The sequence below is a fragment of the Oryza glaberrima genome, chromosome 7 (assembly GCF_000147395.1).
Source record: "Oryza glaberrima chromosome 7, OglaRS2, whole genome shotgun sequence".
In the NCBI taxonomy this organism is placed as follows: Eukaryota; Viridiplantae; Streptophyta; class Magnoliopsida; order Poales; family Poaceae; genus Oryza; species Oryza glaberrima.
The window spans coordinates 4,525,186-4,540,066 of record NC_068332.1 but is presented as its reverse complement, the minus strand read 5'-3'; the positions used below and the strand labels follow the sequence as shown (position 1 = coordinate 4,540,066).

Sequence of the window (14,881 nt, the reverse complement as noted above, 5' to 3'; positions counted from 1 at the left end):
CAGCAGCACTAGAACCAGGTTATAGTGTTATCTTTCTCCAACATAATTCGAAAGAAGCTTGCATGCGCAAATGGCGGCAAAATATGCAATGGCAATCTGGAAAGGTACAAAAAAGGTGCCAGTATTTTTCACTTGTCTCAGACAAGTAGAATATACACTGGATACAATTCTTTTTTCAATGGTAATACAAGTAGTACAAATAATTGTGCCAAACAATTCAGGCCTTTTGTAAAGTAAGGCTCAAGGTATTAGGAAAAAAGAGGGGCAACATATTTAAACAACCCTTTATGACCTGCCTATGATCTATATGATCTATCCAGCAGTGGAATCCTGACATGGTACTCAACAGTAAGTCAATAACCCGGAAACATCCATCGACGTTCAAATATCCATGATTGGTGACAACCACGGTGGCAAGTAAACTCAAAAGAGAAAACCTGGACATTCCGTGTGATCACCGGCAATGTACAGTGCAAGAACAGCTGTAATCCACAACAAAGATGGCAGTACAAATCCTTAACACATGTTAAGTCAGCACAGATGATATATATAGTTTCATGAGTGAACCAATAATACAAGAGGCTAAAAACTTTAAGAGGGCAGGTTCTTATCAAGACTATGACTTGCAGACAGAAAAGTAAAGCACATAAGGAGCACGCTCCCACTAGCTACCAGATTAATACACGCTTCGCCTCCATTGACTAAAACATCCGTTGCCGCTTTGGAAAAATAGACAAGAAATAGCACCACCATTCACCGTCAACATCATCTTCCATCTGAACATTCTTTTAAATTGTGTCAACCATTTGTGCAGACTTAACACACATACATCAGCCTCTTTTCATTAGTCCAAACGTCCACTACCAAAAGACTGACCGACCCCACCACAAAGTGTATGGCTAGTGCACTACAGACCCAAAAGGAAATGATATGAGAGCATGCCAGACTCTTTGGTAGCTCTACCCATCACTCACACTCGATAGGGGCATTGAAAGATGTAGGAGCATGAGAACATCGCTTACCATATCTTTGCAATCAAAGCACCTTTGAAGAAAAGAAGAAAAGAGGAAAAAGAGGAGACGACATCATATACCATGGGTACTACTTTGAGGAGAGGATCCTTAGGCCTTTTCCAGTTAGCAAATCAAAATGTCCAGTATATCCTACACTTTGGATAGGTCGACGCCTAGTAGTAGTAGGTGTGCATGCTAGTGTTATTGTTACTATACTATGAAGGAGTGTTGGGTTCAGGCTTCACTGAGTGTCCGTCCTGCGAATGCTGTGTGTCATAGATCGCCATCGCAAGAGAGATTGGCATCATGCATAGTGCTTTGGATTGGAGGAATTGCATTGCTGCTCCGATGTCTTCTTCCATCAGCTTCGCTACCTGCTTTTCTGTGCCATCGGTTGACCACTTTTCCCAAATCTGTTGTTTGCTCCCACTGTCACTTGCCTCCCCCTAATGCCATTCAAGCAAGATTTAGTTTAAAGATCAACGATATTGTGTGACTGACGGACAAGGGCATGCAAACAAATGTGGCACAAGACAAAGCATGATTATTCAAGAAAGAATTACTGTCATGTTGTATTGTAGTATCTAGTAGTCTCCAGTGTTAAGTAATCCATGCTTTCAAGTTTTGTTGATGACAAGAGTCGCATCTAACAATATAAACGAGATAGGTATTTCCTTGGTAGACCTACAAAATATAGCTAAGGATTTGAACTACTCAACTCATTAGTAAAATATAAGGTACTTGTTAGTGCAAGCGAAAATTGTGTTTATTGCCGACAGTCAGAAAACCCTAGCAATGTATGCTGACACATATAAACAAATAATCTAACAAAAGAAAGCACAACAAAAAAGAAAATAAGAAGGCAGAAAGATGAGAAGAGCAAAGAAACTACACAACTTCAGAAGATTGACATCTAGATAAAAATAAGAGGGCAGAAAGAAGGTAAGAAGAGCAAATAAACTACACATAACAGCACATTTACATTAGTAAAAGAAATCTAAACATACTGATCATGTGTCATGTTTTATATAAGCGACAAATACATAAAATTTATCGTGACTAGCCCACCCATCTTAATTGAAATGAGTTCAACATAATAATCTACTGGTGCAAAAGTCCATAATCAGAAGGCCTTACATCTGAAAAAAAGAAGATTACCTTAACTGAGATTGGAATATCAGCAACCAGCTGCGCAACTGCACCAGCACCACCCAGCCTGCTCATACTCAGAACCTAACATTATAGCACAATTATCCATGTCAAACATATATAAACATTAGCTGTTAGTTATGGATGTGCTGTTATAAGAAATAGTGACATAGTACAGATAAAACATATATACCTTTACTTGAAGCCGAAGAAACTTCACATAATCAAGGATTTCGTCTAGCATAGCTGCCCTATCTGTCTGCATAATTCAAAAATAATACATCAATTTTTAACTTAACTTCTTTTGCATCAGAAGAGTGACACTCTATCTAGATCAATTGCAGTTTTCAAATAATTGAAAATCACAGGGCGCATAGCAGTGACCCAAAGGGCAAGTATTTTTGTTATTTCAAGCAGCACACTAATGTTGCAAATGGATATATATCATCAGTTCTGAAGATATCCCTGTTCATTAGCTGAAAGAATTAGAAAAGCAATGAAAAAACCTCAGTTATCAGGACATGATAGCCCTGGACCACTTTCTAAAAATTCCATCGATGGCAGGCATTGAAACTTGCAAGTCTTTGGCTTATAATGTCAATAAAAAATGTGATGCATCATTACCTTGTTTGTGTTGGGGACCAAGTCCTGCAGGGCCCTCATCCTTTCGGCTATTCTCTCTCTCCTTAGCTGCATTGAACAGATGGAAGTTAAAGAAAATACCTAGAAGAATATGGAAAATAACTTCTAGGGAAAAAAATAATGCAGCTAAAAATAACATGGTCCTGTAAACTTATAGAAGGGACCAGCAAGAGGTTAGCCTTTCCATCTTTAATGACTATTAGTAATATAGTAATGAAGCTACAAGGAGTATACACCCTCAAACCACAATTATTAGATACCCTAGAGACAATCATAGCACATTCGCTACAAAACAAGGTTCCAATTTGATATAACAATGGCCAAAAGTTGGTGACTTCCAATACACTACAACATCATGGTTGTAGCAGCGAGCAGCCTATGATGATGCTTAAACCATACACCATGCAGTTTCACCGCAATATCTGCCCAACACTTGGCTAAGAAGACAAACCTTGTCCCTTAAAACCTCCAATTACTTGCACCATAATCTAACTTGTAATCGCAAAAATTCGGTGGCAAGCTATCTTTGTTACAACTGAAAAAGGCACCGAAAATAACTCGGTTGCTACCACAATCACAAGCATTAATTCATGAACATATATGTGCAACATGGTCGAATTTGCCGTAGCGACAACGGTTCTCGTTAGCCAGGGTGATGAGTTCATTAATCATTACCCTCTCAGCGATACTGTGGGGATCGGTGGCCTGTCCGCGCCGCGCCCGCACCTTTGGCCGGGGCGCCGGTGGCTGCTGCGGCTGTGGCGCCGCCATGGCCCCCTCGCCGGGCTTCGGCTGCGCGTGGAACACCTGCACATCCATCAGACACCAAATCATGGTCAGAGAGTTGGTATTCCTTCCAAGCAAAGTACTGTACACGGGCTTGTTCCACTCAATTCAGGGCTCCGACCTGGGGAGGCGGCGGGGCGCGGAGGTGCGGCGGCTGGACTCCGGCGGCGGCGCCGAACACCGGGGCGAAGAGGCCGGCGAGCTGCACGGGGTCCCGGTCCTGCGAGAACCCAAATTCAGTCACTCCTGCCGCAACAGAGGCGAAGAACGACGGCGAATTCCGAGGGGGTGGTGGGGAGAGCTCACCGTCCTGCCGCCGTCGTGGCCGCCGTCGAGGAGGCGCCTGGCGGCACCGGCGCCCTCGGCGTCGAGGCTGAGCGCGAGCGGGAAGGGGTGGTGGTCACCCGAGGCGAGCCCGCCGACGCCGCCGGCGCCGGCCGCGGCGGCGGAGGGGATGCTGAAGAAGTGGTCGAAGAAGTCGTCCTCGGCTCCTCCCGTCGGCGGCTGCTGCCCCGCCATGGATGGACACCAAACCGGACCACCACCACCACCGACCTCCTCGTCGTCGTCGTCGGCGAGGCGAGGCGCGGCGCGAGCTCCTGGCGCGGTGGCGCGAGGGGGGAGAGAGAGAGGAGAGAGAGAGTGGGGGAGGAGTGAGGAGAGAGGCGTTGTCTTCTCTTCTTTAGTAGAGGTCGGAGGAGAGAGAAACAGAGATGGGTTGTGGGCCGTGGGCCGTGGAGGAGGAGGCCCATATAGGAGATGAGACAAATACCCCTGGGGGATATGCAATTATTCCTTTCAACAAAGGCCTTTATCTTGTCATTAATTACTGGCAGTATGATTCTTAGCCAAGTTCTTTTCTTCAGCTACAAACTGCAAACTCATCGTTTTACGTTAGTACGTTTTGTAAACTGCTAAACATGTGTTTTGTCTAAAAAAATTTTCTACATAAAAATATCTTTAAAAAATAAATAAAACATTTTTTTAAGTTTATGATTATTAATATTTAATTAATCATACATTACCAAACTCAGATAAAAACAGGCCCTTACTACTGCTGCTACTGTCTTTTGGGGATGGTTTTTCCTCCCTCAGTCTCAAATAAAGGAATGGCTTTTGCAAGTGCAAAAGCTGTACGTTGAGGTTTTTGAATCATCAATGCTGTGAAACACAACTGCATCTGAAAAGCCCCTGCTTTCTTCTCTCCCCCCCCCCCCCCCCCCCATGACCTATTGATTAAATCATTAAGCAGACAAGACCTAATAAATACTTATGTTTTATATTGGGGTATGATACATTGACTTTTTTTTCCTAATCAAACTTTTCAAAATTTAACCAAATTTATTAAAAATATTAACAACATCTACAATACCATTCCCTTTGTGAATGGTGTACTAAGTTAGACTGTTCAATACTACATTTGCATTAAGTTAGGCTGTCGGAGTATGGAACTCCTCTAACGGAGAAGCTAAGTACTCCCCTTCGTGAATTCGGCCAGGGTGCAAGATCCAAGCTCGAGTGTTTGATCGCACGGTAAAAATGAACACAAGCACATATATAGGCTCAGATTGCACAGATGCATAATACCCTACTCTCATGTGATAGATTATGGATCAATCGAAGAATTACAAGGTGACGTGGGAAGAAAAACTAAGTGTGTTGGAGAAATTCCTTATTCACTTAATGTTTGGTTAACCTAGCTTCAATGAGAGTGTGAACCTTTTTTTGTGACATGGAACTTTCTTTTATACGTGAAGGAGCTCGTTCACATTGCCATTGCATGTATGCAAAAGTGGAGAATACTCCTCTGAACTTGATATGTTTAGTCTTGTCAATATCCCTCTAACCGGCTATCGGATATGGAAAGTACAACCTTTAACTGACAAGTGAAGAGGAGAGTCAAAAAAACTTCGTATTAGTTGTGGGTCATAAGTCAACAGCCAAAGCCGACAGAGGTGGGTCCCAGTGACGGTTGCTGAGGACGTGCCATGTCAGCATGCCTTCTGTTCTCTCTCCGGTTCACTTGTAGAAGTACATACACTGATACACCCCTATCTGCATGCCACGCTGTCCTACTTCTCTGCGATTAGGGTATTTTGGGCTCCAGGTTAATGGGCCGGCCTAATTCGTCCGGCGAGATAGGCCGGCTTCGTGCGACGCGACCCACTGGGCCGGCCTCTTCCCCCGTCGCCGGCCCGGCCATTGTTTCACCAACCGCCCGCCTCAGATCAGTCAAACCAGCTGCCGGACGACGACGCAGTGCAATCGATCTCGATTCTCGAGTCTCGGTTGAACCGGGCAAGACAAGGCCAAGCAAAGCTTCTTGCGTTTTGTTTTCCCTTTCTTTTTTTTCCTTGTTTCGCATCGGTCAAAGGCTACGAGTTGTCGAGTTACCATCAACAACAACAACACAGCTCCATCCATCGGCGTCTAGTCTCGGCGATCGATAGTACACCTAACACGGACACAAACAAGAAAAGAAGAAGAAGAAGAATATTTCTACATGTTTGACAAGTACTCTCTACTCTAGCCATAGCCAGCAGTAGAAAAAGAATGGGGAACGTTTGTAGCATGATGCATGAGGCAGGATCAGGGTGAAATGGACACCCGTGGCCGTGGACACCTGCACGGCTGTTAGCACACGGCGTCGTCCATCTCGCTTTCTCTGCTCTTTCCTTAACACCGGGAGAGAACCGGCAGGTCTATTAGTTTTTTTTTTCTTTTTTCAATAGTACTCTTTTTGCTCTTAGACTAGAGTGAAGTATATACTCCCTCCATACTCAAAAAGAAAGTCGTTTAGAACAATATTTAAGTCAAATATCGGGAATAAATCATGAATACTCTCAAGTTGTTGAGTTTGAAAATGTAAAAATTATACGTATAGATTTGTCTCGAAAAATACTTTCATAAAAGTATACATATATCACTTTTCAATAAATATTTTTATAAAAATAATAAGTCAAAGTTGTGTTTTAGAGATCGTGTCGCTGTTCTAAACGACTTCCTTTACGAGTATAGAGGAAGTACTACTAATAGCCTATCGTACAGGCACAGTACTGTGTAATTAATATTGCGTAAGTTATAGTATTATTTTATGATAATTTTTACTATAGAACATCTGAATTCATGGTTTTAATCTCCCAACCACGTACGGTCAAACGGGAATACAATATTAAAATATGGTTATTTTGTCTTGGTCACAGTAGCCATGAAAAATATTCATTTTCGGTTGAATAGGAGATAAATAGTGTGAAAGGTCATAAATACCCTTAGTCCCACGTGTTAGTTTTCCCATCTCCCTTTCTCCCTGTCTCTTCGGCAAGCCGTTACGACGCATATAGCATCGCCAAGGGAGAAAATATGTTGCTGCCTCGTCCGCCAACTTTGAATTCAAACTCTACTATTGCCTCCGCAAAACTTTGCCTCCTCCTCGAGCTTTGTCGTTTGCAATGGGACATAGCTTGGGTAGAAGACGGAGGAAGACGATCTCGATAGCAAAACGGTGTAGTTGTGGATCGGAGGAAGAAGAAGGTGGAGCTCGAGCTTGACTATGGGCAATGTGATCCCTGATGCTCACTGTCGAGGTGGTTCTTTTCGAACTTAGGGGTGACGGATATGGTTATCCCTAAGCTCGAATATCCTGAGCTAGAGGCATCATGATCAATAATGCGCCATTGACAAGATCCCCGCTGAGGGAGGTGTCTAAGCTAGAGTCTACTGGAATCATCTAGACAACAAGACTCTCGTGCGCAAGATGCTAGGTTATGTGTCGTCCTAGAAGCTGATACTATCCACGGTGTCGTATTGAGGTTTAACCTAGTGCTACTGTACTCATTGTTGCTGCAGATTCTGGCAAAATACAGAAAATGACTGAATGCCATGGAGCTTCTTAAGGAGACAAAGGAACATGCCCGTCATTGCTTGCCGAAAAGATTGGGAGAAATAAAGAAGAGAGAGACGAGAGAATTGGCATATGGGTCCATGGGTATTACTTATTTTTCATACAATTTTTCTAATGGACGTGGCAACAACAAATAGCCATAATTTAACTATTAAACGTGTTTTTTTTCTCAAGATTGACGTTTACCATATTGGAGCTAAAATTATATAAGTTACGATGCGCTGATGTTGTAAAAGAAATTGCCATATTTTATAGGCTGAGATTAGAACATCATGTACATTTTAATACTAAAATTTACAAAGTTTGACCGCTCTTCAACTTCATTTTAACTAGACAAAAATAATTCAAACGAAACTGTGGTACTACAGTAATATATACCTACTACAAAGTATACCAAGTACCAACACGAATAGCAAACTCATGTTTGCTTATTGCATTGCACGTGCCACAAGAACAAAAGAACAATATCCCCCATGAGGTCGACTCCGCTGTCACTGACACTGTGGGCCCACCAGGAGGCGCCGGTCCGGCTCGGCCATCCCACCCACACCAACTCCTCCTCCTCGTATTAATACCGACCCAAACACAAACACTGGCTCACACGCTCGCCTCCTCCCTCTATCCCCGACTCGACCACCACCGCCGCCGCGCGCCATCGCCGTCGACCACCACCACCCATGGCGTTCGCGCTCAAGGCCTCAACTGCCTCCGCCGTGGCGGCGTCCACGGCCTCGGCCTCGGCCTCGTCCCTGTCCGTGGCTGCGGCCGCGCCCGGGAGGCGCGGCGGCGCGGCGGGGAGGGTCTCGTTCCGCGGGGTCCCTGCTCCCATGGTGGCGATCAGGGCGGAGGCGGCTGCCGTCGGGGAGGACGAGCGCGTCATCTCCGGCACCTTCGCCAAGCTCAAGGAGCAGGGGAAGGTGAGCGCGGGGGGGCCGTTCTTCGCGCGCGTTTCGATTTGATTTTGATTTTATGCCACCACCCCCCCTCCTCGTCGATTCGGTGCGTGGGGATGCGGCCAATTCGTCATCTCCGCGCGTGCTGGGTGGGGTTGGGGATGTCGTGGTGTGGATCTCCTCTCCCCGTTTGCTCGCGATGGATTTGATTCGTCGCGGTTCGTGCGGGGGTAATCGTTGAATCGTTCTGCGGTTGCATACTTGCATTTCAGTGCGGTACGATTGGATGGATTTGCATCCGGTGATACAGGCCGCGGTTGATGGATAATCCTTATCCAGTTTTCCCATGCGTCGTGGGTTTAAATTCGTTTCGAAAAAAAAAATCGTGCCGTCGCGGTCAGGATTGATGATGCGTTGGAATCATCTCGAGGATAATTGAATCATTGTGATTAGTGTTGGATGAGCCCAATCACCTTTCCTTTATTATTTGTGATATATTACTATGTAGAATACCAATTGATATGAGATGACATAGTTATATGTCTCCTAAGTTGTGATAGGCATCCAGATCAGCATTGAGTTCATACCTTGCCTTTCCCCCCTTCTGCAATCCACTTTATGTTTGTTTACTCTCTTATATGTTTGAAAACTTTCAGACCGCATTCATTCCATTCATCACTGCTGGTGACCCTGACTTGGCGACTACAGCGAAAGCGTTGAAGATTCTTGATGCTTGTGGTTCGGATCTGATCGAATTGGGCGTGCCTTACTCTGACCCATTGGCTGATGGCCCCGTCATTCAGGTATACCATGAAAAACCTCTGCTATTGTTCTATGATGTTTGATGGTGGTTGTGAGTCTTGGTTATGAGTAGTTTTAAGTTTTTAACCATTTCATTGCATCATTTCAGGCTTCTGCTACACGTGCACTATCAAAAGGCACCACATTTGAGGATGTTATCTCTATGGTAAAGGAGGTGATACCTGAGCTGTCCTGCCCTGTAGCGCTTTTCACATATTATAACCCGATTCTGAAGCGTGGCATCGCAAACTTCATGACTGTTGTAAAAGAAGCCGGTGTCCATGGTATGTCCTAGATATTTTCTGTTATGAATTTACAAATGCTATTTTATATAAAATGGCATTCTACTCAATACACACACCTAATCAACTAGAAGGGGTATTCCATTTCATATCTTGTATTTCAATTTGGACTAACATTAATTTAGGCATTCAGAAAATTAGAACTTGTATAACAACATAGACAAATTTACACCACTGATATTTGTAAAGAGTGTCATCAGACTCCCACTTGTCAGTTGTTATGTGTACATTCTTGCATTTCAATGTATAGAGTTATAGACTATAAAGTAAACCCTTTTCTAGCTGAACTATGGAGTAAACCTAGAACAATATGGTAGTGTTGAACTGTTTATAAAGGTACCTATCAAGTTTCTTATGTATTACTGTGTTGCAGGTCTTGTGGTACCTGATGTTCCTCTGGAAGAGACAAATATTTTGAGGAGTGAAGCTGCTAAGAACAACCTTGAGCTGGTAGGTCCACTCTCATGCTATGAACCTTTTAAAAAAGCTCTAATATTGTTCTGTCAGTATTGCTTTGCTGCAACCGTGCATAACTGAGTAATTTAATTTTGGGTACATGGGTCCTGAGTCCTGAACTTCCATAATTCTGTTCTTTTCCCTTCATATATACAAGATGTTTGTTTCCATGTGGTACTAGCAAACTTATGTTGCTGCTGATTACCAAAGAACATTGTGTCGTTCTGTCTATGTATATGTAATTTGAGCCCACATCATTTTGGTTATGCCATTTCAGTTAATGAATATGATTTATTTTGCATGGATGCCTACAGGTGCTACTGACAACACCAACTACACCAACAGAAAGAATGGAGAAAATTACAAAAGCTTCTGAAGGATTTATTTATCTTGTGAGCTTCTATATCTTTTTTAACTTATTTACGAAATCTAATGACCCTGTTCTCATATAGCATATATTCCTGATGGCCAGTCAGTAATTTTGCACCTCATAGACCTCAACGTTCTAAAAATAAACTGAATGCTTGTAATCACAGTGCACTGCTGGAAATTTGTTATTATCAAATCTCAAGAATCTGTTTGATGATAGCGAACTAGATTTATGATGGGGCTTGTTGCTAACTCCTATGTTATTCAGGTAAGCACTGTTGGAGTTACAGGTGCACGTGCAAATGTCAGTGGCAAGGTGCAATCTCTTCTCCAGGATATCAAGCAGGTATGCATCATTCATCATCAGTGAATTGGTGTTGGCATCTCCAAAACATTTATATAACATTCAAGGATGCTCATAGAATCTCTTGTTCTTTTCTAGGTCACGGACAAAGCTGTGGCTGTTGGGTTCGGTATATCGACTCCAGAGCATGTGAAGCAGGTAAATCATACTCAAGAACTTATGTTCAAAACAGTATACGTTTAATTCCCCCCAATTCATTGCATGACCTTTGTCGCTTCATTCCTTGTAACAGATTGCGGGATGGGGCGCAGATGGTGTGATCATTGGGAGCGCTATGGTGAGGCAATTGGGCGAAGCTGCTTCACCCGAAGAAGGATTGAAGAAGCTAGAAGAGCTAGCCAAGAGCCTGAAGGCTGCATTGCCCTGAAACAATCAGTTCCATGAGGAAAGAAAATACAGTCCATTTTTTTGTAGTCAGGTTTGAAGCATAGTATTGGGAGCATGACTTTTGCTATTGGGGTTTTCGGGGTTACTGTTGTCTGTTGAAAATAATTAAGTCATTGTGTTAGTTGCTTGAACGAATAAATCAAGGTAAGAATGATACTAAATGTTGCGAAAAGGGCCTAACACTGTTTTCGCTTTGTCGTTGGTGCAAATATCGAAGAGCGGATATAAATGGAGAAAATAATGTCGTAATTCACCTATGGTTTACCTGACTGATTCATGTCATTCTGAAACCCAGCTATATAACGATATGAGCCCATTCTGTCAATGGATGAGGCGGCACGACATTGGTTCTGAAAATGACGTTGCTCTTGGCTGTAGTTTGTCTAATACCAAGTCCAAGTATCAATTTATTTTCACAAATACTCCATCGTGTTTGCCATTTTCTTTTCGAGATTGCGTTTATCATTTTATCTGAATTACGAAGTCAACATGACTTGGCTGAAACTGAAATGTACATTTTCTGAGGCCCTGCACTACAGTCTACAGGCACTTTGGATTGTTCAGCTGCAGCCCACGTATCAGATGATATCTCCTACCTCTGTTTTATGTGCTTACTGTAATTGGATGCCAATTACATTACTTGCTGAATTTAATAAAAATCTAGACAATCTAAGCAGATTATACCAACCAGCTCTGTAGTCAATTGAAAAGTCAATAACTTGTCAAGTAAAACCTTGGATTTGTGGCGATCCCTGAACTTCCAACAAAGCAAAGCAAAAGTCCATGCTTTGACATGTATTAGTAAATCTATGTGTTGCAAAGCAAACTTCTATTTTGCATCTCTGTTCTTCCTACTGTTATTAACGCGTGGAATGACAAGAAAGCCCTCGAGAGAATATCATAAGGTTTATGCCAAAGGTTACACATGATCCCAAACACATACACGAACATGACAAAACCAAGATGGTATTGAAGTACAAATATAAGAATATTTTTTTCCATGCTAGTTCCTACTCACAACCCACCACAAACCTGAGGAAGGCTGAGGAGTTAGGACAGGTGGTAGAAAGATTTGATTTGCACAAATCTTTGTCAAGAGAAAGGAACCATTGGCTTTATCCTGCCTTTTAGTTCTTGGATAGGGGGACATCACAGGGGAAAGGAGGAGGTTCTCCTCACACTCCACCACAGAAGGCCAGGAGTAAGCAATGATATTCCCCTTTTCAAAAAACATGAAGTGCAAAAGAGGGAGAATTTAGAGATCTATGTCTTGGCTTTGGTCACAAAACCCTTATCGGATAAGTGTCGTATTCTGTCCTTGAAAGATTCCAAATATGCCGTATGCTCGTTGCGTGGGTTTATTAAATTGAGTAATCACCATGATTGCAAGAGACATATTAATAATTATTAATTAGGGATAGATATCAGATATATCGGTTATTTAGATACAACATTTCTTGTTTCCTTACAGAGTAAAAACATAAATATTAGTTTTTTGAGTAAATTTCAGAAAACTGCACTTTTATTGACTAAACTATCACTTTGCTGCAACCTTTGCGCCACTTTTCAGAAAACTGCAACATTAGCGTTAGAAATTATCACATAGCTGCAATTTTTTCGGGATTCCCTGTTACTGACATTCCGGGCCCACATGTCATACATATATGCTTGAGAGAGGGAGGAACGGAGCGCCACGTCAGCATGCCACCTCATGGCTTTTTTTACTGTAGCGATGCCACGTCAATGCGTGTTCGGGAGGGAAAAATCGTGGTTCGGTTGCACCATTTGGCTCGGTCAGGGGCACAGGCCGACAGGGTCAAAGGCAGGTCCAAGACCTGATAACGACACATTACTATTGCCTTGATTCTCACCGTACTACTGCCTCGATTCCCAGCATCGACTAGGAAGATTGCGGTGGCGACGGTGGGAATCGGGGGAGTAGTAATGTGTCGTTATCAGGTCTTGGACCTGCCTTTGACCCTGTCGGCCTGTGCCCTTGACCGAGCCAAATGGTGTAGCCAGACCACGATTTTTTCTGCCCGAACACGCACTGACATGGCATCGCTACAGTAAAAAAAAGCCATGAGGTGGCATGCTGACGTGCCGCTCCGTTCCTCCCTCTCTCGAGCATATATGTATGACATATGGGCCCGGAATGTCAGTAACAGGGAATCCTAAAAAAATGCAGCTATGTGATAATTTTCAACGCTAATGTTGCAGTTTTCTGAAAAGTGTCGCAAAGGTTGTAGCAAAGTGATAGTTTAGTCAATAAAAGTGCAGTTTTCTGAAATTTACTCTAGTTTTTTTTTACCTATCTAGTTGGTTTTATGTGTAACTAAACCTTACATCTGATCAAAACAAGTTTATAAATTCACCACATATTTCCCTCAGCTCACATCTTTCTGAGAACATGATAAATTCATTACATTGTGCTACACCATATGGGGACTTTAGAACATGTTCGTCTTCTTTTTTTTCTTTTTTCTTTTTTACATTTTACCCTCTCAGTTTACAAATACTTGTTAGCTTTGCCTGGATATGTAACCCAACACTATGATACAAATTTTTTCAATTCTCTAAAATTTTTCAAGTTTGAAACAAATTAAGATGTATGGTTGTGGGTGAATTAATCTACATTGATAGGAAATGCGTTAAAGTACATGCAAAGCTTATGAAATTATTGCAAGTAGTCATCATGCCTCAGTGAGTCAGTGTACATACTTGTAGTGCATAACCAAATTCTTTTTCATATACTAGAAAGATTCAAAGCTGCAAATGTGCATGTGAGGTTGATGAATGGAATACACAATAATACATGACAATAAACACATATTAAAGAATTTAGTGCAAAAAAATTGTATTGTCATGGTACACATTTTAACAATTTTCTTTACTTTTTATACATTGTAAATATTAATTAATATCTAAAACAAAATATAAAGTACGGGAATAAAATTTAATTGGCTAATGTGGAAATGGCATGGAGCTAAATGTTCTATATATGGTCCTAACGTTTAAAGATAAAATACATATGTGCTTGTGTTACTAATAATATCTAAAAGACTAAGTAGTATGTATTAAATATGCTAGAGAACACAAGAAACTTAAAAACTTGACGTGGCAAAATGGGAGCTTAAGCGACATATATTGCACTTTCAGCTGATCTTATTCCCCCTTTTAAATTTCATGTCCCCATTTTGATTATCACATGGAATCAACCACATTATACCTATGCATTCTTGTGATTTCTGAAATTAAACTCGAAAGCAACCAAGTAAAGAGGAGGGGGAGAAAAAGTTAGCAGAAAACATGGATGATACATGTCAATAAGCTGCTAGCATAACCATAAGTGTAGGGCACGTTTCTTAGGACAATGGTATAAAGTTACAAACTGAAATATCATTGTTAGGTCAGTTTGATATAATCAGTTTGGATTACTATAGACACTTGTCATAGTAAATAGAGATGGATCATTTCTTAAGTAGCATCACTACTCTTATTCACGAATGTCTTTGCTACCCTTTCTGTTATACTTTTCCTCTTTTTCTGTAGAAAGCCATTTGTCCTTATATTATCATTGTCAAATTAAGGATGCGTAATCTACACCCTCCCTCAAAAACTTTGATAAGATAAAAACAAATAAATCCATGCCTTTATAGAACCTTGTCAAAATTATGCTACACCTGTGCTTGTGCTAGGAACACCATACCATCGTAGCTTACTTGCACGCTTTCTGTTAACCGTTTTTCCTAATAAAAACGTATTCGTCCGTATCGTTGTTATCGCTTTGATCGTGTGGGTTTCACTTTATATCCGTT

At 41.9% G+C, this 14,881-nt stretch overlaps 2 protein-coding genes across 2 annotated transcripts; one reads left to right on the top strand and one right to left on the bottom strand.

The window, feature by feature from the left end:
• Positions 1-528: 528 nt before the first annotated feature.
• Positions 529-4,239, bottom strand: LOC127780879 (transcription factor UNE12-like). Its single transcript, XM_052307862.1, has 7 exons — positions 3,897-4,239; positions 3,712-3,810; positions 3,480-3,611; positions 2,787-2,852; positions 2,356-2,421; positions 2,172-2,246; positions 529-1,459 (listed from the first exon to the last, which is right to left on the bottom strand). Exons 1-7 carry the CDS (start codon positions 4,107-4,109, stop codon positions 1,229-1,231), a joined length of 882 nt encoding a protein of 293 aa, XP_052163822.1. The 5' UTR covers positions 4,110-4,239; the 3' UTR covers positions 529-1,228.
• A 3,858-nt stretch (positions 4,240-8,097) lies between these two features.
• Positions 8,098-11,327, top strand: LOC127780889 (tryptophan synthase alpha chain-like). The gene is made up of 8 exons (XM_052307878.1): positions 8,098-8,408; positions 9,041-9,187; positions 9,295-9,469; positions 9,861-9,937; positions 10,258-10,335; positions 10,581-10,658; positions 10,755-10,814; positions 10,909-11,327. Exons 1-8 carry the CDS (start codon positions 8,169-8,171, stop codon positions 11,041-11,043), a joined length of 990 nt encoding a protein of 329 aa, XP_052163838.1. The 5' UTR covers positions 8,098-8,168; the 3' UTR covers positions 11,044-11,327.
• Positions 11,328-14,881: the final 3,554 nt, after the last annotated feature.

What these genes read in the sequence shown, in the direction of transcription:
- LOC127780889 (XM_052307878.1), top strand. Translation starts at nt 8,169, where the DNA reads ATGGCGTTCGCGCTCAAGGCCTCAACTGCCTCCGCCGTGGCGGCGTCC. An exon ending in CTAAGAACAACCTTGAGCTG is followed by an intron (nt 9,938 to 10,257) that starts GTAGGTCCACTC and finishes GGATGCCTACAG; the next exon opens with GTGCTACTGACAACACCAAC. An exon ending in TTCTCCAGGATATCAAGCAG is followed by an intron (nt 10,659 to 10,754) that starts GTATGCATCATT and finishes GTTCTTTTCTAG; the next exon opens with GTCACGGACAAAGCTGTGGC.
- LOC127780879 (XM_052307862.1), bottom strand. Translation starts at nt 4,109, where the DNA reads ATGGCGGGGCAGCAGCCGCCGACGGGAGGAGCCGAGGACGACTTCTTC. An exon ending in GCCACGACGGCGGCAGGACG is followed by an intron (nt 3,811 to 3,896) that starts GTGAGCTCTCCC and finishes GGGTTCTCGCAG; the next exon opens with GACCGGGACCCCGTGCAGCT. An exon ending in ATATTCCAATCTCAGTTAAG is followed by an intron (nt 1,460 to 2,171) that starts GTAATCTTCTTT and finishes GAATGGCATTAG; the next exon opens with GGGGAGGCAAGTGACAGTGG.